General features: G+C 43.8%; 1 protein-coding gene across 7 annotated transcripts in view; it reads right to left on the bottom strand.

Moving 5' to 3' along the window:
• THRB (thyroid hormone receptor beta) overlaps positions 1 to 27,696 on the bottom strand; it is a 392,041-nt gene that overhangs the window by 19,799 nt on the left and 344,546 nt on the right. For all 7 annotated transcript variants that reach the window (XM_060149528.1, XM_060149532.1, XM_060149527.1 and 4 more), the window contains 3 exons: positions 11,735 to 11,835; positions 6,761 to 6,908; positions 3,548 to 3,753 (listed from right to left, as the gene is read on the bottom strand). In XM_060149528.1, coding sequence (XP_060005511.1) covers positions 3,548 to 3,753; positions 6,761 to 6,908; positions 11,735 to 11,835 — 455 coding nt within the window. The remainder of the gene's footprint in view (positions 1 to 3,547; positions 3,754 to 6,760; positions 6,909 to 11,734; positions 11,836 to 27,696) is intronic.

The following is a 27,696-nucleotide window of genomic DNA, read 5'->3' as shown; positions in this document are numbered from 1 at the left end:
TACCTTTGCATGTGAACTAAGGGAGCAGAGTAATAAGGAGACAGGCTGCGACCTGGGACCTGGGACCTGGGACCCTTGGCTGCAGGGCTCGCACCCGGACAAACGTCTCCTCCCACAAGAAAATACAAAGAAAACTATAAGGGACTAAAAATAACCGCGTACATGTGCAGTTGGGGCAAATAATGGACAAGACGAAACAAAAAGACCAAAAAAAAAAACACCCCACCTGCCACTTCTGAAGAGCCGGGAGCAAAAGCACAGTACCGGGCGTGCTCCTTGCACTCAGCACCACCAAGGGGTGGGCAGACCACCTAAGCCACACCTCTGGCCCCACCCCTGGCCCCGCCCCTCCCCTCCCCTCATATAAGGAACCAGCTCACCCCCCACTCCTCCCAGGGAGCTAGCAAGGGCAACTGCTACTTGTTCTCGCTCCCCCCTGCTGCAGCAGGGACCCCAATAAAGCCTTGCCTGAATTCCTTTTCTGGCCTCTGATCAATTTCTATTGATTAGGGAGTCCAAGAACTCTGGCGGGTAAAAACAACACAGTGTTCAACAGCCAATACTGTCCCTGTACGGAGTTTACTCCAATCCAATGTCTTCCACATCTGGCAGCGCAGATGTGAGCTGCCTTGGTGGAGAGACTCTGCTTTCCCTTGTTCACCACCACCGGCCTCTTGCCCCCCTCTCAGTCCACCACACAGGAATCGGCACTTCTGCACCATCAGAGATTTGAGTGGATTGGAGAATGACTTAAATGTTTTTGGAAGTAGTTTTAAAGAGTGCCTTTAGAATTACTGTGAAAATCTGCATGGCTTTTGCAAAAGTTCCTTACTTGCCAATGACTCATTTTCACAGGCGTATCGATTTGAAACCCCGGTCCAACCACCCATCTCTGTTTATGACTTGAGTCCTGGTCTTTGGGTAAAAAACGATGAAGGAGCTCCTTTTGGGAAGTAAGTTACTTACCCATTCCAGATAAATGAATACTTCTAGCTTTTATGACAACGTATAATTTTTAATCCCTTATGACATTGCCACACTGTTATTAACATAATAGGCCTCCTCAAATTCTTTTCCAGAACAAGATGGGCAATCATCACATAAAAATAAATGAAATAATATACATAGCAGTGTTGTAAGCAAAAGAAGTGGTATTGGCCACACAAGAAATGCAAATCTGAACGTGCAGAAGCCAGTTCAGGACATAGATACTATGTAGCAAAGCTGTCTTTAATGAAGGATTGTTTTTTTTGTTTCTTAGAGATTTTTTTGATGTGGACCATTTTTAAAGACTTTATTGAATTGGTTACAATATTGTTTCTGTTTTACGTTTTGGTGTTTTGGCCGGGGGGCATGTGGGATCTTAGCTCCCCGACCAGGGATTGAACCCGCACCCCCTGCTTTGGAAGGTGAAGTCTTAACAACTGTACTACCAGGAAAGTCCCTAATGAAGGATTCTTAATGTCCTTGCGGGAATAATTCACCCCTCAAAAGCGTGAACTTTTTCTCCTGAGCATAAATACTCAGTCAGAGTCACCCTGCTGCAGGGGATGTGCGTAAATGTGTCAAGTGGCTAAGACACAGGGCTTAGTTGTGCTGTTTCTGAGGATGGGCCCATGGAACTGGATGGTTTGTTACACAGATATTTACTGGGCTCTATTCTGGTTATCTACTGCTGTGTAACAAACCTCCCCAAAACTTAGTGGCTGAAAACAACAAATTTTCACTGTCTCTCAGAGTTCTGGGGATTGATGGGCTCAGCTGGGTGGTTCTCACTTGGGGTCCCTTATGAAATGGCAGCAGAGTCTGGTGTCACCTGCAGGCTTTCTTACTCACATTTCTGGTGCCTGGGCTGGTTGGGAATCTCTCCAAATGGCTGGCTTGAGCTTCCTCACAGCATGGTGGTCTCAAGGTAGTTGGACTTTTTTTTACATGGCAGTTGGCTTCCCTCAGAGAGACCAGATGGCGTCCCTCTCCAACATAACCAGTGCGGAACTGCAAGCCTTCTTATAACTCAGCCTTAGAAGTCGCTCTGCCCAAATCCATTGCTTCAAGGAATCACAGCCCAGCCCAGCCTCAAGGGAAGAGAGGAATACATTCCACCTCTCCATGGGAGAGAATGGGCCATGAAGACAGGGAGGAAAGAATTTATTGGCAGTCACCCTGGTGAAAAGATACCACACGTTTCAACCATGTTGCATAGTGTGGTGGTTAAGAGCATGGATCCTGGAGCTGGGCTGTGTCCATCACCACTGCTTACTAGCTGGGGGATTGAGGGTAAATCTCCTTTGTCTCCGTTTGTAAAATGGAGATATTAACCACATCTACCAACATAGGTTGGTTGACATAGGGAGTTAATATCTGGAAAGCACTTACACTGGTACCTGTCACTTGGCCAGGGCCATCCAAGTGTCTCCTAACTTAACTGTTAGTGGCTGCCATCCACAGAGTGTGTTAGAAGCTGCTCGTTAACAACAATGAAGGTAATTATTGGAGGGCAGGTGGATTATGGGTAAGCTTTTTCTTTCCAAAAATTTCCTTTAAGGTTGTTGTTATACCGTCTTCATGAAACCAACCAAACCAAACCAGACCAAAAGCTAGCCCATTATAGTGGTGATGTTGAGGCGTGAAGACAATGACAGCCTATATCTCTTTGTTCAGATGAGAAGTGCCCTCACCTACCCGGGAGATACAAACAGACCCACAGAACATCCGATGCTGGAACTGAGTGAGGTCCTCATAAAGCTTCATGTCATAAACTAAGAGCTGGGTCAGTCTCCGAGACGGCCAAACACCAGCTGGTCGTGGGACGGGTGGTCCATCTGGGAACTGGGGACAACAGACGTGAGTTGGCCTTTGGGCCTGGCCCAGCCACTTTCTGGCATTGTGACCTTCAGGCGAGACACTGAAGGCTTGGTTTGTGTACCTACAAAACGGGGATAGTGATTCCAGCCTACCTACCCCAAAGTGTTGTGAGGTCCAAAGAAGAAATAGAAGGAAGGGCTTTCACGATGGTTAGTTTTTATAAAAACATCAAACATTGCTATTCCAAGGGTCTGGAAAGGCCTGTTTTTCTTTACACTCCCCCCCCCCATCCCTTCTCCCCATTCCCACTGTCCTCCTGGACGCGAGATAATTTTAAACTCAACATTTTGACTTCTGTTGGCATAAAAATATGCTTGAGATATGAGTCACTTCATTCTAGGGGTGATTCTAAAGGGGATATTTTGGAGTGAGTTTAGGGGACTAGGTATGTATATAAATGGGCATCTGAAGGAAGAAATAGGTATAAAAAGGGAAAGCTAGCAGGAAAAGAATTTTGCTAATTAGTTGATCCAGGGCTGCCCTTAACAGCAAAAGCAAAGAGATAAGTGCATTAGAATTCAGTGACTCAGGCAGGAGAAGGTCAGACAGACCTGGGTTTATATGCCGCCTCTGCACTCTACTCCGGTCAATCAGATGCAGCGAGGACACCAGCATCCTGGATTCTTAGGACCAAACGGATCGCGCAGAGGTGGAAGTGGAAGCGGAAGGGGTGGGGCCTTACCAGGAACTTCCGCTTCTGCTTCCAGTGGCTGCCTTGGGCGTTGGTGGCCACGTGGGCCTCGGTGACGGTCTTGATGAGCTCCCACTCCTGGTCGGTGGGCTCGGGCTTGTGACCGATGGATCTCTGCAGCTCCTCCCGCCGCCTTTTCTCCCGGTTCTCCTCGATCAGCTTCCTCTTGGCCAGACGCTTGCTGTCGTCCAGGACCACTGGGGGCGGGGAGGGACACAGAACAGACACTCCCCAGACACCTGGCAGACCCGCGGGGGCTCGGGCCGCTGCATAGCCCGCTCAGGGGGCCTGCGGGGGTCACCCTGGGTCACTTCTCCCTTGGCAGCAAAGTGCTACGGACGAGAGCCATCGTCCACCACTAGCCCCAGCCCCAAACTCCGGATGCCTAGCCAGCTTTCTAGAACAAAGATGGGGGTGGGGTAGGGGGGATGGGGGCTGGACACTGGGCATCTCAGCCCCACAGAGGGGGGGGGGGCCCTAGATAAGAATGACCCAGAGACAGGTAAAGCCCATCCTACCTACAGGTTCACAGGTGTGTCTGTCTAGCCAATCATCTGAATTCACTCTTAGGGTTTCTGTTCCTTCCCTTCGCCCCGCAAATGGCTCTTACTAAGAAGAACTGCAGGTTCAGAAAGTTCTTGAGCAGTAAACAGAGGCTGGCGATCCCTTCCTCAAAGGAAAAAGGAGTCTAACTCTTCATTCGTTTCCTGAAGGCTGACTGGAGCATGGCGGGGCCTAGCTCAGGCCTCACAGGCACTCACTTTGCATTTCTCTCTACCTGGTCAACGCTCAAAGGTGATTAAAGAGCCCAGGCTTTGGAATCTAGAAAGACTCGGGTTTGAATCCCTATATTACCACATTCTAGCTGTGTGACCTTTGGAAGGTTACTGAGGCTCTCTGAGCTTTCATTTCTTCCCATATAAAATCCGATCAAGGGACTTCCCTGGCAGTCTAGTGGTTAAGACTTCTCTTTCCAATGCAGAGGTTGCAGGTTCCATCCCTGGTTGGGGAGCTAAGATCCCACATGCCTCGCGGCCCGAAATCCAAAACGTAAAACAGAAGCAATATTGTAACAAATTCAATAAAGACTTTTAAAATGATCTGCATCAAAAAAAATCTTAAAAAAAAATCGGATCAATAATACCTACTTTGCAGGGTATCAGCGTGATAATGCACTATACATGCTCAGGAAGTAGAGGCACGACTTTTATCATTTATGCAAAAGGAAAATAAGAAGAGCAGGTAACAAGAAACCTATATTTCTGTGGTTAATTTCCAAAACGAAACCATTTCACCAGACTCCCAGTAGCCCTCAGTGGCATGGAAAGACTCAGGTTTCGTACTACAGAGTCATAGGGTTTTACCAATGGAGGGTCCTCAGCTCTTATCTAGTGCAACGCCCTCCTTCACAGAGGAGGAGGGAGATCATGACTTCCTTAAAGTCACACAGCAAGTTCATGGCAGAGGCAAGGCAAGACCCAGGACCCCTGACTGTGGTCCTACAATATCACTGTCCTAGGGCCATTTCTTGAGGAAGCCGCGACCTGGTAGGGAAAGAAAACAAAGCAAACGTAGCAGAGGAAGAGAACCAGAAGTGCCTGGCAAATCCACAGACAGAAGAATGAAACCCCAATCGTGGAGATGTGATTGGGTCATCAGAGTCAGGGGAGCACTTAGACATGTGGGCGGATGGGTGAGCCCTGTGAAGTCATCATGATTCACTCCTTAAGGGAGACAAGGAATGCGCTACACTCGTAACCTCACTCCCCAAAAGCTTCCCTGGTGCCAGGGATCGTGGCATTGGATGTGCGTTATCTAATTTATTCCTGAAAACCACCTGTGGGGCTGGCGATACCTTCACACAAGGAAACCGGAAGTTAAGTCGGATGGGCACACAGCTAGTAAGTGGCAGGCCTGGGACTCCAACAGCTTTTCTGATGATAAAACCTGAGCTCTTGTAATGCTTCACAAGCAAGCAAGGTGCACTCAAATTTCCACCCCGTGTAGATCAACACTGAGTTTTTAAACTTCATCAACATTCATCTCTTTAACTTCTTAATAAAACAGTGCAATGGACATTCAACAGGTCACTCATTTCCATAGAACCTTAGCAGGCATTTTGTTGGCAACCGCTAAAAGCCTTTCAAAGATCAAGACAAATAACTCAGCCAGAGGTGAAGGATTAAACCAGGGTTTCCAGCCTCATGTCCAGACACAACCCTCCTCTTTTTTTTTTTTTTTAAAAAAAGATTCCTCTTTCTGTCTTCTTTAATGGGCAAACCAGGACGTTCCAGAGATTTTTTGTTGTCGTTCTAGCTGAGAGAACCCTGTTTGTCGCATAAATGCAGCTGTGACTATTTCCTCTTCACAAGGAAAAATCCTCATTGCATTCTTTTTTCTTTTCTTTCTTTTACTTTAAACTGAAAGTAGGACTCCTTCATTGATGTGCAAAAAAATTTATGCCAGTGGAAACCAGAAACCCTGATGCCTGGCAGAAGGGAGGCCACATGTTGTGAATGACACGATTCTCATTTCATAATTAGATTAATTAAAGTGACTGGTGTAAATCCCTTGCACAGTGTGGGGAGAAGAGACCCCAACGGCTAATCTCGCCACCATATGCTGTGGCACTTTGAAAACTGGGTAGGATGACTTCAGCTTGGAATGTTTTTATGGCTAAAAATATAACAAAAAAACCAACTGCAGAATGAGTCATGCAATAGCACTCAAGTTCACATTCTTTAGAAATTTCTGAACACGATGTTTTCTACCAGTGCCCTGACTCCAAAAATGTCCACAGAATAAATTCCTGTCTCTGCTTTTGAAAAAATATTAGTCCTTGTGCTTCTCACCACATGAATGTTGTGTGGAAAATTACACTTTATCGAGGTGGAAGGACAGACCCCTCATCTGTAACCTCTGTGCAGACAGAGCACTGCTGACTGTCCTGCAGGCATGATGGGGACAGTTTAACCTCTGTCTCTCACCCATCACCTGGATGCCTTCGGAGTCAGGAGTTGATGGGGAGGGTAGGATGGAAACCGCCCAGCTATGGCTGGGAGTGAGGGTCCCTGAGAATGCTGCGTGCTTTCCCTCTGTCCACATGCGTTCCTGCTTTCTCTCCTGCCTGGGTGATTTCCTTGAGCCAACCTTTTCCCCAGTCAACACTCCTTGAATATGAAGCAAAGGAAGAAGGTTACTTACAATCTGTTGCCATGCCAACGTAGATGCATTTTTTAAAGCGACATTCCTGGCACTGATTTCTTGTAACTTTGTCTATGACACATTTTCCTTCATATTTACAGGAATAGGATGGATGGAGATTTTTCTGAATGGTTCTTCTAAAGAAACCCTACATGAAAAAGAAAGACCCAGGACAACCACTTCATATTTTCGAGAAATAAGTGACTCCAGCATTTTGTATCTTCCTGACTGTGATGGACGGTTTTAGACCTTACCTCTGTACGGGCCTTTAGCGCGACCTATTCAAATATAGGGCAGTTGGCCCAAAGTGAACCTAAATAATTCTAAATCTGAGGGAGATGTCAGAGGCTACGGAGTCTCTTCTTATCTTTTTGGCATTTACTCAAGGCTGATGGGAAAGTCTCATGTTCGCGTTTATGTTTTCTAAACGATGAGTCATATAAATAAATTATTATTTCATGCCATAATTGTGTTGCTAAATGAAGCTCTGAAGAGGTTTGCTGTACTTTATACTGGAGAAATAAGAGCTGGATACTTGTGATGCTTTATTAATTAATTAATCATTTGGTATTTAAAGGGATGCAGTAATTGCCTTTAGAGATTTGGTTTAATTCTGGTTTTCGACTCTTGAGATGGCCATGACCAGCTCAGATAGCCCTTGAAACAACAGTCCTTGGGGAGGAGAAAATTCCAAGTTCTTTACCAAATTTTTCCCATAGCTCATGGCACTGGCGTTTTCCTTTCCTAGCACCCTTTTTCGCCAATATCTGTAGACATGCGCCCTAAAGTTCAATGTTTCTTCTTCTCTCAAGGCATGGGAGAGGGCCACCTGAGAATACAATGCAGTTCCAGGCTTTGGTGACTTACATAACATCCTCAAGGCTGTGTCATATGAGAACCTTTCTGGACATGATACTCAAGTCTGGTAGGAATTTATAACTGCAGAAAGCATGTATTGTGAGGGGTGCACTGCAAAGTGCTGCAGACAAGTGCCAGGGCCTCTGTCTCTCCCACAACCTTCTGAGGTCAGTATTCTTAATATCTCCACTGTGGGGATTAAAAAGCTAAGCCTTAGACAGGTTAAATCACTTGCCCCAAATCACATGGCAAGTACATGCTGGAACTCGGCCTGGGGCCCAGGAGTTGGCTTACATGATATAGATTGAGTCCAATTTTACTGCATTATTTAAATGTTTTAGATGAACATATTATAAACAGTCCCCTCTCACCCACCCCTCAAAATAACCACATCGTTTTATGGTTTAGTAGAATAGCAAGGCACAACAAATTTTGAAGGACGTTGTCCACTAAACCTTAAAGGGACCTCCAACTTTGTTGCATAAATTGGACGGAAATGCCAGTTCATCCAGGCTAACCCAAATTGTAATTATCCCATTTAACTTGCCCTGGCTTTATGTCCTTATACCACTTGCATATTCCTCACTCAGACACAGGAGCTCTTCCTTGTAATGAAAAGGTCCAAGGTAGGATTTTCTACTGGGCATAGCAGAATAAAATGGAAAAATGACAGCAGTAACTGAAACTCACAGACTTAGTTTTGGGGCACGTTTGCCAACCCCTGATATCACTGTTGCTCAGTTCCTAACAGAAGAACTGTCATATAGTATTTGCCTTTGCATCCTTAAACACTGAGTCCATTAGTTTGAACGACATCGATGAACTGTCCTAAGATTCCCTAAAGCACACACGGGGCAGCTGCTGACATGTGTTTCCCGGGTGTTCAAGGTGGGCGGTCCTGCCAAAGCTTGGATGTCAGGGCCTGCACAGAACGAAAAACAAGCTGTCCCCGCTCCTCTACCCCCTCCCCCTCTCTCCAATCCACCCTTCAAGGGTTACACTTGCTTGAAAGACAGAAAAAACTCAGAGATTCTAGCAAGGAGACATATGTCACAGACAGGGAGGAGGGGGGACTGTCTAGCACCCTCTTTCTGGAGGATGCAAAGCGACCTAAGTCCGGGGCCTCCAGCGAGCAGGCTGACTGCTGCTCTGAAGATGGGAAATCATTACTGTGGAGTTGGGAGACCTTTTCTCCCCCATCTGCTCACGCTGGCTTGTGTTCTGGGTGGCGGGAGCCTACCGGGGAGTAAGACAACAGGAAGGTGGGAACAGGTGATATACCAGATGCAGAGGTAACGTTCATTTCTCCAAAAAGGCTACTCTCAGCTTTTACAAGGAATGAATGAAATAACTTACGCTTAGCTTATTTGGAAAAAATGTTGAGGTAGCAGGCTTTGCTATTCATAGTGCCTGCCATCTTTTCTGTGGCTTACCTTGCTGACTCTTCTCGGACACTTCATGGACCAAATCCCTTTTAAGACGTTGGCCTTCCCTAAGCTATGCTAAAAGCATATTTTCCCACATGAAGGGACCACTTTATTTGAGTAAATGTTAAAGATGGTAGGTCCCTTAATTTTAAAAAGGGACAAAAATTAATTTTTGAATGTGAACTTGGATAGAAAATACTTAACAGAATCTACTTATAAAAAGCTCTTTTTAGCAGTGAGCTGACGAAAGAGATGTCCCAGGGACTGAATAAGAACATATCTTTCATCGATGATTTGTGGGTGAGTGGAGGTTTTGCTTTATAAATCGACATCAGACTCGTTTCTCTGCACTTTGAGAAGAACTGGATCCGTTCCTTAGTGGTCCAAAATGATGCACTAATCAGTGCTACAAGGAACCGTCTCCCTCCTAGTTCAATATTCGGGCAACTGTTAAAAAAGCTTAGAGTCTCTCTTTAAAAAGTGATTTACTCGGGGCAGTATCAACATTCTTTCTACAAAAGATGCATGAAAACTGGCCCATCACAACAGATGAAACATCTCCAAAAGATTACCACTGTCTTCAGGGCAGAAACTGGCAAAAAAGATTCTCCCGCTACACACTACGGAGTATGGGGTAGAAATACTTGCAAATTACAGGCTTGAGTAAACAAGATGTGAAGCGCGACATTTTTCATCTTTGGCCATTTTTCAAAACTGTGTTTCATTTGACCACCTCTTTTGTCTTTTTCCAAGACACTCTGTCCTTGCATTAAATGATCTGTGTAACCGCCCTAGGAAGACTTTCTGATTTTATGATTGGGGCTATGCTGGAAACAGGATTCTGATCCGAGACAAAGCCACCAGGGCTGAGAAATCTAGCTTTCTGCTACATGACTGATTCTTTTAAGTAAACCTCAGTTGAATCAGGCCCCAAACATCCTGTGATCTTGGGAGAAGAGGGTAGTGGATTTCTTGATCATCATGAAGACATACGTGAGGCAGAGACACGTATTAATAGGTTAACAGGCTTGGTTCTCCTTTGTTTAAGTCAATCACTGATGATCATTAAGTCCTCTGTAAGGCACGTTTGGTCTTTAGAGTCACTTTGGGAGTTGAGTAATAAATGGAATTGTCATTAGAGTCTCCCCCAGAATTCAAAATTTGAGAGAATCTCAACGCTGCATAATCAGGTAGGTAAAAGCCTTATGAATTGGGGCTAATTTAGAAGAAAGACCCATTTGAATTAGTGAGCTTTTGGAATGAGGGAAAGTATCTAAACTCATGCGGTTTTATTACTTTCAAAGCAAGCCGATAGAATTGGGCTTTCAAGAGACAGTCTGCAAGTGTCCCAGTTAATGAACAGCTGCAACTTATTTGTAATTAATGCCATTAAACTCCTTAAGACATTATTTCCACAGATGTAATAGCAACCTTTAGCTCAGTCTTTGTTAAAAGGTGACAAGTTCTATATCAAAGGGGCCTGGATGAATGAGAACATATTACATCACATTCCAAAATAAGTCTTGCCTTGAGGTCTTAAAAATGACCTCTTTTCAATGGATAGATCATCTCAACACATCAGTAGGCTACAAGTTTCCTCATTTCGTGCACAAAATGTAGGGAGTTTGCATGGAAAATCTTCCACCAGGGAAATGAGACAGGTTAGTATGAAACCGACCTAACGTGTTGATTTTGGTGGTTTAGGGTCAAAGGTTAGGAGAAAAGAGGGTAGTAGGAGGGAGGAAAGGAGAGGAGGGAGTGAGGTGGGTGACGGAGGGGGAAAGACAGACTTGTTTTATAAACATTAATACGATTTTTGCTCTAGGGTTCATATCTTCTGATAATTTAGTTTAAAATACAGAAGGTAAATAAAACATTCAACAAAAAATTAAAGTCTTTCTCTGACTTACGACGTCCTTTATAAAACATTAGCTGAACGCACTGGGTTCAGCTGTTTACCTTTACAGTGGACTTTATTTTCTAGGCTAGGCTGTCGGACCAAAACGTGTTTGCCAGAAACTCATCTTCACTTTGATAATGAAAATGTAAGTAGGCAAATTCAGGTTCACTTTCGGGAGGTAAACTGACTGTTGATCACTGGTGTCTTGTCAAGTGTCTCCTGAAGATGGGTCTGGAGAGCGTGTAATTAGCTGATGGACGACCAGAATTTACTTCCTGCAGGCTATGCCATGAGCCAGTTTGGATCATTTCAGAATATAACTGAACCTAAGTAGCCTCAAAGATATTCCCTAATGGAACCCTTAAAAGTGAGCAAATTCTCTCAGATTGACACTGGCAACTAGCTTGTGGTTGGAGTGAACTCTGCCTCCTTAAACAGTGGAGATAAAACAGGAGGAGAAATGGTTATTTCATGGGATGATAGCATGTTATAAAATATCTATGCATTTTTAAACTCAAAGGGAGGCTTTTATTAATTTCTTTACATTTTATCAATTTTCTCCCTGTCTAAAACAGCAGACCTCACACTGTCACAAAACTTCATCTAGTTATTTTTGATTTGGGGGAAAAAGAAAATTCAGTTCTTGAATACGCCCCCCAAAATGAAGAGGATGAACACAGGCCATGAATGTCGGGATTTGGCTCTAATAGGAACCTAAACTTCAGGTTGCATTCTGGAGGACTCCTGGAAGGGGCTGGATCGGGGCTCACTGGCCCCAGGGGCAGTTACCTTGCAGCCTTCACACGTGATGCAGCGGTAGTGGTAGCCGGTGGCTTTGTCACCACACACGACACATAGCTCGTCCTTGTCTAAGTAACTGGGGATGTAGCCTGTGAAGAGGGAAAGAAGAAGCGTGTGAGAAAACAATATCATGTTAAAGACACACCACAGCCCGAAGGAGGAAGGTGGATGAGGAAGCAGGGCTGACTTGTTCTGTACATTTTAATACAATTTTTGCTTTACAGTTTACATCTTGTGATCATTTAGTTTTAAATATACAAGGTAAGGAAAACATTGAACAAGAAAACATTTAAAAAAGTGACCTAATATACTTTCTCAGTATCTTATATTTCCCCAGGACCTCAGTTCACATTTACAGAGTTAACAGGCCCGGGATTTCGGAATGCCTTAGAAACAGGTGTGCTCACTCTTGCTGTGCAGGTGGGAACAGGCCCGGAGGCTCCTGCAGCCAATGGATGTGGCAGAGAGGCCTGGATTTTTTTAAAGATTTACTTATAAGTGGATTTATCATTTTTGTTATACATAACATTACGGGTAATTATTAAAAAGAAAATACAAGATCTTTCAAGAGCAACCCGTTCTTTGCTCATGAAAGGATTTGTACCCGTTTTCACACCCCAATCACTAACTTAGATTACTGAACTGGGGAAACAGTTTCTTTTCTTCTTCCTAACACTGTAATACAATAGATTCCTGATTAGACCTGAGAATCACCCTGTTTAAAATTATTGAATCTTAGAATCAACTGTTTAAAAATACTGAATCTGAGAGACCAATCCCCTCAGAGAATCTTATTTCAATGGCTTTAGGGTGTGGAAACATAGGTATTGAATTTCCTAAAAGCTCTCTGGGTGATTCTAATGTACATCTAGAATTGAGAATCCCTGGGCCTGGGCTTATATTGGGAGATCCAGAGAGGCTGGGATTTGAGACACCTGGGGTGCTCTGGATAACACAGCCTCTTTCAAAAGGCTTATTTCTGAACTTGTTCTTGGGGGACTTGATCTACTTTGGAACCAAGGCAGCATGCAATAAATTCAGAAAACTTTATAGCTGGAAAGGTCCTGGGAGAGCAGGTAGTGTTGAGGTGAACAGGCCTTCAGAGGTTTGGCCGCCCTCAGGCTCACACTAGAAATTAACAGCAGAGACTAAAATCCAGATCTCCTGACTTCCAGCCCTCCAGTATAAGTTATGTTGGTCTTTTTCTAAAAATAGACAGTTAACTTCAGGTAGAATGAATAAGGCCATCTAAAAAAAAGGATTCTGCAAACTTGTGATATTATTATGGTAGCACAACCAGACAACACTGGCAGTTCCTCAAAAGGTTAAACACAAAGTAACATACAACCCAGCAATTCCACTCTGAGGTATATGCCCAAGAGAAGTGAAAACATGTATCCGTACAAAAACTCATACATGAAGGTTCAACACAGCATTATTCATAAAACTCAAAATGTAGAAACAACTAAAATGTCCATCAATCATGAATGGATAAACAAAATGTGGTATATTTGTACAATGGAGTATTATTATTCAGCCAGGAAAAGGAAAGAAGTACTGTTACATGGTACAACAAGGAGGAACCTTGAAAACATGCAGTGAAAGAAGCTAGATACTTGCATTTGTGTGAACTATCTAGAATAGGCATATTCCTAGAGACAGAAATTAGATTAGTGGTTGCCAAGGCCTGGAGGGAGGGGAGAATGGGGGATGACCACTAAAGGGTACAAAGTTTTTTTTCAAGGTAATGAAAATGTTCTGGAATTTCATAGTGCTGAAGGTTGTACAACTCTGTGAATATATTGAAAACCACTGAGTGAAAAACCATTGCTTCGAATGAACCTATTTTGTACATTTAAATGTGTGAATTTTATAGTATGTGAAATATGTCCCCATAAAGCTCTTATTAAAAAAACAAAGAAACGAGGAGATAAAAGAGGACGGTTCCGTTCGATAAACATATATATGGGGGTGCTATGTGCCAGGCAACAACATGCCAAGGATCTAAAGATGACTAAGTCTTAATTCTTGGGGCAGCTCTCAGTGTTTTGGGGGAAACAGACAATAACAGATCATCTGCATATAATGAGGTCAGTACTGGGACAGGGCAGTGTCCAAATCACAAGGGGGAAAGTCTCTGAGATGCCTTCCCGCCCACCCCCAGCCCGAGTCCAGGTCGGGTGCTTCCATTTCTCCTTGTGCTGCCCCAGTGGCAGCCCTTTTCTTTTTTTTTTTTCGTGGTACGCGGGCCTCTGACTGTTGTGGCCTCTCGCGTTGCGGAGCACAGGCTCCGGACGCGCAGGCTCAGCGGCCATGGCTCACGGGCCCAGCCCCTCCGTGGCATGTGGGATCTTCCTGGACCGGGGCACGAACCCATGTCCCCTGCATCGGCAGGCAGACTCTCAACCACTGCGCCACCAGGGAAGCCCAAGTCCAGAGTTTTAAAATAAAAAATGACACAAGTAATACAATTCATTGTAGAAGAACTGAAAGACATAAATTAGCAAAAACCAGACTAACCTATCAACTTTCTACCACAGAGATAACCACTGTAGCATTTTAGTTTCTACATCGTAGATTAGTATGTTTGACTGTGTGTGCACATATGCTCGTGTGTGCGTTGAAACACATACTCATAAAACACAAAGTAACTTTTATTTTTAATTTAAAACTTTTTTTATTTTTTGGCTGCGCCATGTGCCCTGTGGTATCTTAGTTCCCCCACCAGGGATCGAACCCGTGCCCCCTGATTTGGAAGTACAGAGTCTTAACCACTGGACCACCAGGGAAGTTCCACAGAGTAACTTAAATAACAAAGTAATCCAATGATTCAAGTATGCACCTCCTGTTAAAGGCAGATGGAATATACATATCCATGTGGTCAGGAAACTACAGTTTTTTAAATTAAATTTTCTTATTGAAGTATAGTTGCTGTACAATATTATATAAATTACAGGTGTACAATATAGTGATTCACAATTTTTAAAGGTTATACTCCATTTATAGTTATAAAATATTGGCTATATTCCCCATGCTGTACAGTATATCCCTGTAACTTATTTTATACCTAACAGTTTGTTCCTCTTACTCCCCGACCTCCATCGTGCCCCTCCCCCTTCCCTCTCCCCACTGATAATCACTAGTTTGTTCTCTGTATCTGAGTCTGCTTCTTTTTTGTTATATTCACTACTTTGTTGTATTTTTTAGATTCCACATGTAAGTGATCTCATACAATTTTTGTCTTTCTCTGTCTGACTTATTTCACTTAGCATAATGCCCTCCAAGTCCATCCATGTTGTTACAAATGGCAAATTTTCATCCTTTTTTACAGCTGAGTAGTAATCCATTGTATATACATACCACATCTTCTTCACCCATTTATCTGTTGATGGACACTTGGGTTGCTTCCATGTCTTGGCTATTGCAAATAATGCTGCTATGAACATTGGGGTGCATGTATCTTTTCGAATTAGTGTTTTTGTTTTGTTCTGGTATATACCCAGGAGTGGAATTGCTGGGTCATATGGTAGCTCTATTTTTAGTTTTTTAAAGGGATCTCCATACTGTTCTCCATAATGGTTGTGCCAATTTACATTCTCACCAGCAGTGTAGAAATGTTCCCTTTTCTCTACATCCTCACCAACATTGGTTATTTGTGTTCTTTTTCATGATGGGCATTCTGACAGGTGTGAGGTGATATCTCCTTGTGGTTTTGATTTGCATTTCCCTGATGATTAGTGATGTTGAGCATCTTTTCACGTGCCTGTTCACCATCTGCATAGGAAAGCTACATCTTGATCTCTTACACCTAGAGGTTATGTACAGTTGAGCAGAGTAAAAACTTCTGAGTTCTTGGTTTCAGGTGCAGATGGCAGAAAGAAGGGAGAGAGAACTGCAGGTCTTTTCCTTCTAATCACATGTTTGGGAACAAACTGTACTGCAGTTGGACACTGTGTTGCTTGAGGGACATGCCTTGGGAGGGCTGGAGAATATCCACTAGAGTTAGGAAGAAGCAGGACCCTTGCCATCTCTCCCCCTACCTCACCACTACCAGCCTGCTTTACTCTTTGGTGTTGGCAGTAGGACACTGAAGTTTTCTCTTCTCTGTAGCTCAACAGTTTATGTAGATGGTTGAACTGTTTGGCCTTTAAAGTTCCTGTGAACCCTGGAATCCAGTGATAATTCAATGTACGAGTGGAATGGGCTCCTGCTTTCTTTTTTTTTAATGTAAATTTATTTATTTATTATTTGTTTTTGTCTGCGTTGGGTCTTCATTGCTGCACGTGGGCTTTCTCCAGTTGCAGCAGGCGGGGCTACTCTGTTGCGGTGCGTGGGCTTCTCATTGCGGTGGCTTCTCTTGTTGCAGAGCACAGGCTCTAGGTGCGCAGGCTTCAGTAGTTGTGACACAGGGGCTCAGTAGCTGTGGCACGTGGGCTCAGTAGCTGTGGCTCGTGGGCTCAGTAGTTGTGGCTCGTGGGCTCTAGAGCTCAGGCTCAGTAGTTGTGGCACACGGGCTTAGTTGCTCCGCAGCATGTGGGATCTTCCCGGACCAGGGCTCGAACCCGTGTCCCCTGCGTTGGCAGGTGGATTCTTAACCACTGAGCCACCAGGGAAGCCCTCCTTCTGTTTTCTGACTGCTAGTCTGAAGGGTGGTTTGCTTTGTTCTCTTATTTCTCCTCCATTATTTTCTTGGTGGGTGGATGAATAGGTGATTAACTATGTCTTTAGTTAAATCATCAAAACGTCTACAGAAACATCTACTTAAGTTGGTAGCAGTTGCTTACATGATCTCACTAGTGCACCCCACCCATCTCTTTCTTTTCTCTAAAGTATTAACTCAGTAGCATCTTATTTACCCAGAACAGTCACCACAAGCAAGGATACATCAATCATTATACCTAAGTCCATTATCCATCATTAAATAACTGTCACCAGCGAGTAAAACCCCACACATAGTGAATAGGTAGGTGGGGATTCTCTTAAGGTTACAGAACGTACATGACAACATCACATGGTAACCAGTTCTCCTAGAGAACTTAACCACTGCTTGCTCTCCTGTCTCAGGGTCTCCACCCTTTTGCTTTTTCATGCTCCCCAAATGAGTCACATGCCGGCCAATACGCCCAGCCACGGAACATGCATGCTGCCAGGAGTGCACGCTCATTGAATGTCAGTATTGTGTTCTGCCTGGAAACAAATATGAGAAGCACATCCTGGAGGCCTGGCTGCTCACCTGAGAATCGCATCTGCGAGCTGTCCCAGGTGACTGTTAAAGAAGCGTGGTTAATCACGCCCGAAAGCAGGTAAGGCCCATGACTATATGGGATAGTGCAAGGATGATGTATTTTGCCCAGCTTCTATATTCTCAGATGCGTTATTTCTTAGACTAATAAACCATGCTGTCACTTTATCCAGCCTATTATTATGAAAGCAAACCCCATCTGTTTGTTCAACAAAGGACTTGGAGATGTTTTTAGTGGACACTTGGAAATGTCTGATTAATTGCTAAGTATTACCTTGCACATAAAATAAGTTGACATGATAAAAAATTACTAACATCATTTTTTTACCTTTTTTGCTAGGAGCTTTATCAAGACCTAATTCACATACCATACAATTCAATGGCTTTTAATATATTCACAGAGTTGTGAAATCATCACCACAATCAATTTTAGAACATTTTCATCATCCCCCTAAGAAACCTTGTGCCTTTAGAAGTCACTCCCTAGCCCTCCCACCTCCTCCAGCTGCTCTGCCCGAAGCAACCACTAATCTATTTTCTGTTTCTACAGATTTGCCTATTCTCGACATTTCATACAAATGGAATGGTACAATACGTATTCTTTTGTGACTGGCTTTTCACTTAGCAGAATGTTTTCAAGGTTTATCCGTGTCATCGGTAATAGTAATTTTTAAAAATCTGATCCTCAGAGGGACTTGGTATGTGGAAGGAAAGTTGTGTGCATTTGCGCTAGAAATCATGCAACAGGGAGCAAGCTTGGCTTCTTGGTTGGCACTGAACGCAATTCACTTGGTTTCCCTTGAATGGGTAAAATCAGAAGGCTGGCTAGTTTAACTCTTTTGAGTGAATTATAACAGCATCTCAGGTCCTAGAAGAAGAAACACTGGGCCCTCCTTTGTCCCGCTGGCAGACACAGAGGCCTTAGGAATAGAACATAAGGCAGATCTTGGTGGCAGGTGTAAAGGAGACAGAGCTGCCTAGGCAGGTCAGTCCAGCAGAAGTGGAGAGGAGCTGGGCTCAGAGACCATTTCCAACCTGGCTAATCTTTCCTTCTGTGTCAGACCACTTGCCTAGCACAACCAGTCCTGGCATCTAAAAGGAGCTGTGGTTGTTATTGGTGGTGGGAAGACCTTTGGGCAGTTCAGAAAGGTACTGATTCATGGTGAAGTTAGTGCTAAGGACCCTGAGTGGTTTGGGTCAGGCTATCGGATGAGAATATATTTTCACACCCGGAAGAAGCTAAACCATTAGCAAGTTTAGTTTTTTTTCCAATTTTTTTTAACATCTTTATTGGAGTATAACTGCTTTACAATGGTGTGTTAGTTTCTGCTTTATAACAAAGTGAATCAGTTATACATATACATATGTTCCCATATCTCTTCCCTCTTGCGTCTCCCCTTTTTTCTAATTTTAACGGAACTTCTTCAAATCATCCCACAGCCCAGGCCCTTCTGATTTAAGCTTTTTTTCCCACTGGCACCTTCTTTCTGACGTCATTTCTTTATATAGTTAAAAAATCTTGAACAGTTCATTGCTTAGCTTTTTCCTAAGATACTAATCCTGACTCTTTTTACATTTAATTCTTGGTACTAGATAACGTTTTGCATCACATTAATATTTAACCCTCTGATAAACACGATATCCATCCATCCATCCATCCATCCATCTCCATCCATCCATCCATCCATCCGTCCATCTCCATCCATCCATTTGTCTGTCCATAGATGTGTCCTTCTGTCCATCCATTCATCCACCCACCCATCCATCTATCCATCCATTTACTTAACAACCATGTATGGCCCAGTGTGTAAGAAATGGGGTTCAAACTTGAAGCAGTGATAAATTTAAAGGTGTTCTTCCACTGCTGTCTGCAAATTCCTAGCAGAGCTACCCAGAGGCTCCCATTCATGAAATCTTTCTTCAGAACAGCACCTTCTCTCCGCTCTCCCCGCATGGCATCACTGAGCAGCTTTGCTCTATACCTTGCCCTATGGCTGGCTGAGGGGTGAAGATACCCGAGTTCCAAGTCTTCAAACTCTAGAGCTCTGCGGGGTGTGGGCAGAGGAGGGAAAGGGAAGCAGAAGGAGGACCAGGTCAGAGTTGTTAATCCAGAAAAGGGGAGAGGACATGATGACAAAGGACTCTGGATTTCCTTCATCTTGGAAGTCTTAGGGCAGAAAAGGGGGGCAAAGCAAGTGTTACCTTATTTCTTCTGACTCAAGAATTCCTGAAACTAAAAGATTTCATTTTTAGGGCTAACCTTGGGTATAATACAGTTTCACACACAAGAAGTCCCTAACTAACCTTCCTTCTCCCTGTCCGCATAGACTCCAACCCTCAGGACCTGACAAAACCTTTCAATCCACAATTAGAGCTAAAACCACTTGAAGATGCAAATCACTAAGATGGGGAAAAGACTGGTATAACTAGCCAGTCAAAAATTTAATCAAGGGGCTTCCCTGGTGGCGCAGTGGTTGAGCGTCCGCCTGCCGATGCAGGGGACACGGGTTCGTGCCCCGGTCCGGGAAGATCCCACATGCCGCGGAGCGGCTGGGCCCGTGAGCCGTGGCCGCTGAGCCTGCGCGTCCGGAGCCTGTGCTCCGCAACGGGAGGGGCCACAACAGTGAGAAGCCCGCGTACCGCAAAAAAAACCACAAAAAACTGGTGATTTACACAAATGATTCAGCACTGTTATATTACGCAAGGGATACTTGTCTCTGAAGTCAGGGCTGGTCAGGAGCAGGGCTTTTGGAGAGAATAGGCTGCCGGTTAAATAGAAAAGGCTGATGAGCTGTGAGCTGAATCAGTGACCTGAAGTGATGCAGGCTGAGAAGGGCAGGGCGCACTCTGGGGTGTGTCTGGGAAAAAAGTATCATTGGTTCAGGGATGGGGGGCAGTATGGCTGAGAGAGGAGACTGGCTGAGATTTCTGGAACAGAGCGTATGGGAGGAAGCACGACACCAGAATCCAGATGGAACTCTCTGGGGCAGGGAAGAGGTGGTGGAGTTCGTGTTTGATCCAACAGGTCATGGAAAGGGTCTGAACGTTTGAGGGTGGGTGGAGAGGGCAGGGAGGAACTGCCACCGAGTGACCGGAAGCAGAGGCTCTGGGGGAGAAGAGGGGGGACACGCAGAGAAGAGGACAGGACGGCGTGGTGGGCGGTTTCTGCAGACAAGGAATGGGGGTGGGTGGAGTGAACGACCACTCTGGGAGTCTCCTGGAGAACGGAGGAAATTCTCTAAAGCAGCTGGTAGAGAGGGCGCTGAGATGAGCCTGGTACCAAGGACAGCGCACGGAAGCGCCCTGGTCATGAGGGTGTGGAAAAGGGAGAACGCAGAGCCTAAGTGAGCACTGGGTGGTATCAGGACAAGGAAGGGGGTCCTAAAAGCTGGCCCAGAGCAGATGGTAGAGCGGGAAGCAACGGGACCTCAGGCTGAATGCACCTGAATGCTGGGAGCTGAGAGAAGAGCTTTGAGTTTGTGGAAACGATTTTGTGGAGGGATGTGAGGTGGTGGACGTGAACCCCATATGCAGGAAATAAACAGCTCCAACATTCCTTCCCAAGCCTGCCGGCACCTGACTTCAGTTTCTCATAAGACCTTGGGTTCTTGCTGTTAGCTTTCATCTCGAGGAGTGGCAGTGGGTGCCTGAGGATGGGCACACAATGCAATCTCTGAAGGACATGCCTTGACAAGACACGTACCTGATTCTCAGGAAGGAGAAGAAAGAAGAGTCAGCTCATGCTTTGTCTGCACTTGGACTCGGTTTGCAAACGACTGTTGTGCATTTCTGGGTGCTGAGAGGCACCTTCATGCCACAAATGGGTTTTGTAGTTTTAAAAAATGGTTCTATTATTTTCTGGAGCGGTGTTGACTCTTCACAGTCTATGGGTGGCAATGCCCAATGTGAAATCCTGCATTTACATCAGCATCCTTACGATTGCACAAGCATTGCAGAAAAGTCTGCAGTTGCGTTAACCTCTTAAGTATTACATTGTAAAGACATGATGCCTACAACACTTGGTTCATTGGGCAGACGGATCATATATGTGTTTAAATTAAACAAATTCAACTAGGGAGGAAGAGTAGGGGTGGGAGAGACTGGGGAAGAAAGAGGAAGACTGAGAGAGAGAGAGAGAGGTAGAGGGGAAATAGTAGGGGAAAGAGACAAAGGGAGGGAGAAGGCGAGAAGGAAGGGTTGAGAAAGAGAAGTTGAGATAGTGTGTCATCATTTCATATTCAAGTTCATGGCAATGGGACTCATGAATCTTCCCTTTTTTGCTCTCCTTTTCTGCCTGTCTCTCACTGGACTGAGCGTTGATTCTAGGGTTTAAGGGTACTTGTTTCTCCTCTAACATTTTTTTCAGGGCAGCCCGTGGAACCGCCCTATCCCCAAATGTACTGTATAGCAATCCTTCTTTAACTTTAAAAGAGGCTAAGGAAATTCTAATTAGAGACCGTATTTCTTTGGGGCTTAACTCTTGTTTCTAATCCATTTCTCATGTCTACACAATTATTCACATACAGTCAACAGAGCTGCAGAACGTGAAAAAAGACTTCGATTCCTGACCGGAGGCAGAGGGGCAATGAAAACAGATACAGAAAGGACAGCTCTATGTGGAGTTTCTGCTTCAGGTATGAATATTTCTTTCTGCACTAGTAAGAATGCAGCTGTAAAACAAGGACACGTGCAGTCAAAACCCCAAACGGAACAGGACAAACACGCGCCATCTCTTTGATCCTGGCTCAAACCCAGGAAATTCTTACCCTCTTGGACATGATGACCAACTTGGATACAAACACACTAGCTACATTTTTGGACATGCCATTCCTGTAAAGGTGGTACGGAGAATGTTGAGCAGAGAATCCTGTGGAGGAGGGTTGCACAGGACAGACACTCCAAGGAAGGATTCTGTTGAAACAGACCCAGAGGCGAATTGGCCAAGCTGCCCGCAGAGCGGCCAGACTCAAGCTCTTTGGGGACTTTGGAATGTAACTGGAATTTCTGGTGGAAACAGCCAGCAGCCCCGCCAAAAAAAAAAAAAAAAAAAGATATCGACTTATAGCTCTGCTGAAACCTCTGCCACGAAGGAGAAGTCGCGGCACCCTGGCTGCCAATTCTCTATCCCTCTGTCTGATTTCTAAACCTACTCTCCCCTTCCTCCCTAGCTGGGGCCAGGAAGAAAGTGTGGAGCGGAACTGGCTGTGTTGGCTGATTTGAACATAACAAACCATGGCTAGGTCACTTGGAAGATTAAACAATAAGGAGCTCGTATCTTCTTAGTGATTGGTCGAGTTCTTTTTATTTGTCCCTAACTTTTAAAAACTAAAAATGTCTTTTCTCGTATACTATAGGAAAATTTGACAGACATCACAAGTCTGCATTTCAGCCCCTCTCAATGTGAAAATTATACTGCCCGCCCTTCTTAAAGTTTTATTCTAAGTTTGATTCAATGAACTGCATTCTGACTCTTCCTTAATTCAGGTCCTCAGAGCTTCAGGAGCCTGAGAACTTTTTCTCCTCTTGGCTCTAAATGTAAAAACATAGAAAAACAACACAAAGAGAACTAAATCATTCTGAAGACTGTTATCGAGATAACCAGTCTTGTCACTGGGTTCTGTAGCCTTCCTTTACTTTATCTATGTGTACTTAATACACACTTCTTTTTTAACAAGGTGATGATCATTCTCTACATACTAGAAAACTCCAACTTAAGGCTAGAGAATAAGCCATCCTTAAAAAAATAATGAAAAAGTTAAGACAGCTGCATTATTGAAGAGTGTCTAGAGTTGTGACAGTGACAAGCACAGACGAAGCAATTATGAATTTCATGAAAATAGATAAAAATCCAATTGGAATAATGAGGCCTGCCGCACTGAACACCTGTTTATTGTCTTAATTTTGCCTTAAGGAGATACTACTGATGTTCTCCAACAACAGCAAAAATCAATAATGGATCAATATGGATAAACGCGTTGGGTCCGACCTTTTGTCCTAAGAGACAGTTGACAGCTGGGTTTAGTTTTACTGGGATTTACTTAAAGACTTGTAACAGTAAATAATGGCGCATTTAAGAATATTTGCCTGCTCTGATTGAGTGAGTTTGGCAGGTGGCAGTGGCCTTTCAATGGCATATGGCTTTGAGAAATTACATCAATATATGCATACGATGTGTCTTAGCCTCTGGTTCATGAGTCAAGTTGATTAGTAAAGACTCGCTGGTTTAGCGTTTTATAAGCAAATATTCTCCGGCACAGGTGGAAGAAAATACGGTGAAAAGACAAAAGGAGAAAGAGTAAAAGCCTGTAAAGTTTTGCAAGAACTTTTAAGAATAGTGGAATGCCCCAATACAGAGACACACCAATATTTTCTTGAGATCCTACAACATTAGGAAAGGCATATTCAGGCATGTCTAATGAGGCAGTGTTAACTGCTCTCCAAAGACAAATTACTTTTAAGTACAGTATTAAATGCAACAGAAAGCACACAGTCTACCTCAAACATTCGCAGTAGGGTGTCCCTTATAATAAACGAGAACTTCTGATGCCTTTCAAGAGGAGGTGAAGCTAAATGAAAATCAGATGAACGACTCTGAATATGTTTTATGCTGTAATTCCCTTCATATTTCATATCTGGAAGTTACGGAATAGCACAGAAAATGCAAATACAGCATATGGTAGAAACTAAAAGGGGTTTTAGTTTTAGTTTGTTCTTTAAAATTTTGTTTAATACTTTTCAGAACAGGCTACTTTTAATTGTGGAGTCGCATTAAGAAAAGCAAATGATAATTTTTATAGGAGTCACAATCAAATAAACAACATTAGGTTTTTAAGATAATTTCATAGAGAAATTCATCTTTGAAGATCAGACGGCATTATATTCTTGCAAATTATGGAAACCTGTACATGTGGTTTCCTCTGCAATATCCAGTGGATTGTTCACAGAAAAAAGGAGTTTCTGGGATATTTGCACTAGAATTTAAGCTATTTTCAAAAGCATTTCTATCTGGCAGCTGCTTGAGTACTGCCAGTTTGCCTCTTTTATTTTAGTTTTTGCTAATACGAGACAGAATCTACCGATAGAAAATTAAACAGCATTGGAAAGCCACAGTGTCTATTAAAAGAAGTGGACCTTGCACTTGTTTGAATTTTGGATATTTGGAAGGCGATAGCACTTTGTTTCGTACAGAGTTCATTTGACATGATTGCAGACATGTCCAACTTTAGGGACACCATGGCAAGATAGAGTGTATCAGTTTCTTTATGAGTTTTATATTCTTACAGCTTGTTATGATTACAAGTAGATTCCTTACAGTTTACATGGGTAAGTAAATCTATTAAAAAGAACATCTACAAATCCCAACATATCAACATTAGAGTACTGTCAAAAAAAATCACGGAACTATTTTACTGGTTACCTAAAATAAACTTTTACTATGACGTGCCAAGAAAAAGTCAAATGAGTTTTAAAATCTGAACCTCAGCTGAGGAGAATGATCCCACTTCAAATGCCACAGTGCCTGTCCACCAAGGGGAAGCCTTTACGTATTTTCTTTAGCAAAGAAGCTGACAGTATTCCCTAGGGGCAGTATATATCCACACGCGCGTGCGCACCCACGCTTTAGAGGTAACATACACACAGCCTCAAAAACCAACTCCATCCAGCTTTCATATAGGAAGGAAAAAGTGCTCGGAAATCTCTGTCGTTCAAGGACCCCTTTCGATCACTTAGCAACCTCTCTTTCCTGCTATTTTTAATTTCAGACATTCAGCGTTCGAAGTCGAAGATTTGACGAAGCGGATGCAAAGTGGCCCTTTCAAACACCCCAGAGACAAACACGGAAACTTGGATCAAACGGAAGTAAGATGGTCCCTACCTTTTTTCTGAGAGTACGATGGCGACTGCAGTTGAGAAAAAGTAGGCTTTTCTTCGGTGAAATATTCAGGTTGGCTGTATTGATTCAGGGCCATGTCCAAGTCAGAGTCCTTGCTTTTCTGCACGTTTCCAGGGTAACTACAGGTATAAGGCTGATTCGCTGCCCAGGCCTGTTCCATATATATGTTGTTACTGGGCACAGCCTGAGCGTTGCAACCACTGTAACCTGGACTGTCTTTGAAATACGCGTAATAATCAGTGGCCTGCATGTAGCAGTTGCTGCCGGCAGCTGGGTGTACTTCATAGAGTTCTTGCACACAGAAGTTCATTTTGTTGCCCGGGTTCCGTTTCTACTTTACATATACACACACTCTATGCATGAGATCCCCAGCCCATACCCCCCGAGAGCTGGGCATATACGGCGAGCATCGTCCATCCATACACATGAAAGGAGAAGAGAAGATGAATAAACACCACCCACCACACGGCAACCCAGCCTGCTGTACTTTGCAATAGCACCTGATGTGCTAAAATCCTACTTAGGTGGAGGTGTCTTTGGAGCTGTCCTGCCATTCAAACATAGTGGAAAGCAGATTTCTGACTATCAGAGGTCTTAAGCTGTGAATTCAGCTAATTCCTGGGGAAGATGGCAGGCAGGTAGGGATGACCTCCACCCAGCCCGAGGAGTGACAGCCACGATGCTTCTGTGGCTCCGAGGCTGGGAAGATCCACTTTATATGCTGTTTTTGAACCTCTTTCAACGTGATTAGAAAATGACTGCTCACTGTTATGTCATTTTGGTTGACAACTGAAGCATGAAACATTATAAAGACATCTTAGAGACTATGCTTGGATACACAGAAAATCCGAAAATCAATAATCTAGTCTATTAGCACGGACCAGAGAAAATCCAGGAGTAACGAGCCTGATGACTGACTCCAGAACGTTAATCTAGTTCACACACACGTCAGAGGTTACATCTGTTGTCGAATGTTACCGACGGGCTTTTCAAGCAGGATCCAACCATCTTCCTAATGACACACAGGGTCCACGAGTTTTGAAAACACGCCACGGAGGCCACGTCTGAAAATATCGCTGGTGCTTGTAAGTTCTCTTCTGCTCCTGGCTCCTGGTGATTTTCTACATCGTTAGCCTAATCGACATGAAACCTCCAGTTAACTTCACTTTGCTCACTCTGTCTTGGTTGTGTTTGTAAGTGCACGAGGGGGGAGTGTGTGCCGACACCCTAAATGCAGAGCACCCCTCTGTGAGAGCAGTGTTCCTGTTCTGATTGTGGGTAACACTATTCTTAACGGTCGTCTGTGGAAACTGTGTGCAACTATCTTTTTTTTTATAGTATGCTACCTCTTTCCCCTTTTTCTAAATTTAATTTTTATTTTATATTGGAGTATAGTTGATTTACAATGTTGTGTTAGTTAAGAATGTAACAGCATTCTTTTTTTTTAAAATTTATTTTATTGAAGAATAGTTGATTTACAATGTTATGTTTATTTTCTCCCGTTGCGGAGCACAGGCTCCGGACGCGCAGGCTCAGCGGCCGTGGCTCACGGGCACAGCAGCTCCACAGCATGTGGGATCTTCCCGGACCGGGGCACGAACCCGTGCCCCCTGCATCAGCAGGCGGACTCTCAACCACTGAGCCACCAGGGAAGCCCTGTAACAGCATTCTTAACAGTCGTCTGTGGAAACTGTGTGCAACTATCATTTTTTTTTGTTTATAGTACGCTACCTCTCTTTTTTTAATTTAATTTTTATTTTATATTGGAGTATAGTTGATTTACAATGTTGTGTTAGTTTCAGGCGTACAGCTAAGTGATTCAGTTGTACATATACATATATCCATCCTTTTTCAGATCGTACAACCATCATTTTATTCCCATTCAATTCTGCTTTTGAGATGATCTTCGAGCTTAATTGTGATTTAAGTGGTATTTATGCACTTGACATTTAAAGATAGTGATCCAAAAGGGAAAAGCATTTTCTAGGAGAATCACCATATAAGACGCGAACAAATACCAAGTTAGAGCTTAAAAGCTTGCTAAGATGACCAGTGGTGTTTTCTCCATGTAGATGATAGTGAGCATGTATGTTCTAGATCATGATTCAGGAAGGGTGGGCACTGCTTTCTTTTCTTTCTTTCTTTTTTTTTTAATTAAGGAATTAAATATATATATATATATATATATATATATATTTATTTATTTGACTGTGCCGGGTCTTAGTTGTAGCACGGGGGATCTAGCTCCCTGTGCACAGATCGAACCTGGGCCCCCTGAATTGGGAGCGCGGAGTCTTAACCGCTGGACCACCAGGGAAGTCCCGGAAGCTGCTTTCTTTGAAGGTGGAGGTTCTTTCTCTCTCTTCTGGAGACTTAGTTGGCAGGGTTGGCCTAGGGAGGTAACACGTACGTTTGGGTTCCTGTGAAATACCTCTTGGTATTTCCTTCCTAAGGGACCACAGACAAGGTGATGTTGTAATATTCAAGAGTGATACCTCCGCTTTGGACGCAAAGCTCCAGTCAATTGCAACATACAATTCTGGGCGGGCGCATAGGACCGGAGAAAGGAGGGTTATCACAGCCATTCAACAAACATCTATAGGGCATCTGTTCAGTGCAAAGCAGGGAGGTGGTGGGAGCAGAGGTGGCGATTCAGAAAGTCAGTCACGGTCCCTGCCACCAAGCAGCTTAATAGCAGGTGTTTTCAACACACGGAGTCAAGTGGACCATTGTCGTGAGTCTGTCAGTGCTGATGATTTTATAAAGGAGCCACGGATTCAAGGGAAGAAGGTTAAGAATTAGAGAACAAGCAAC

This window comes from Lagenorhynchus albirostris, chromosome 5 (assembly GCF_949774975.1).
Source record: "Lagenorhynchus albirostris chromosome 5, mLagAlb1.1, whole genome shotgun sequence".
In the NCBI taxonomy this organism is placed as follows: Eukaryota; Metazoa; Chordata; class Mammalia; order Artiodactyla; family Delphinidae; genus Lagenorhynchus; species Lagenorhynchus albirostris.
This window is presented reverse-complemented; position numbering and strand designations above follow the sequence as displayed.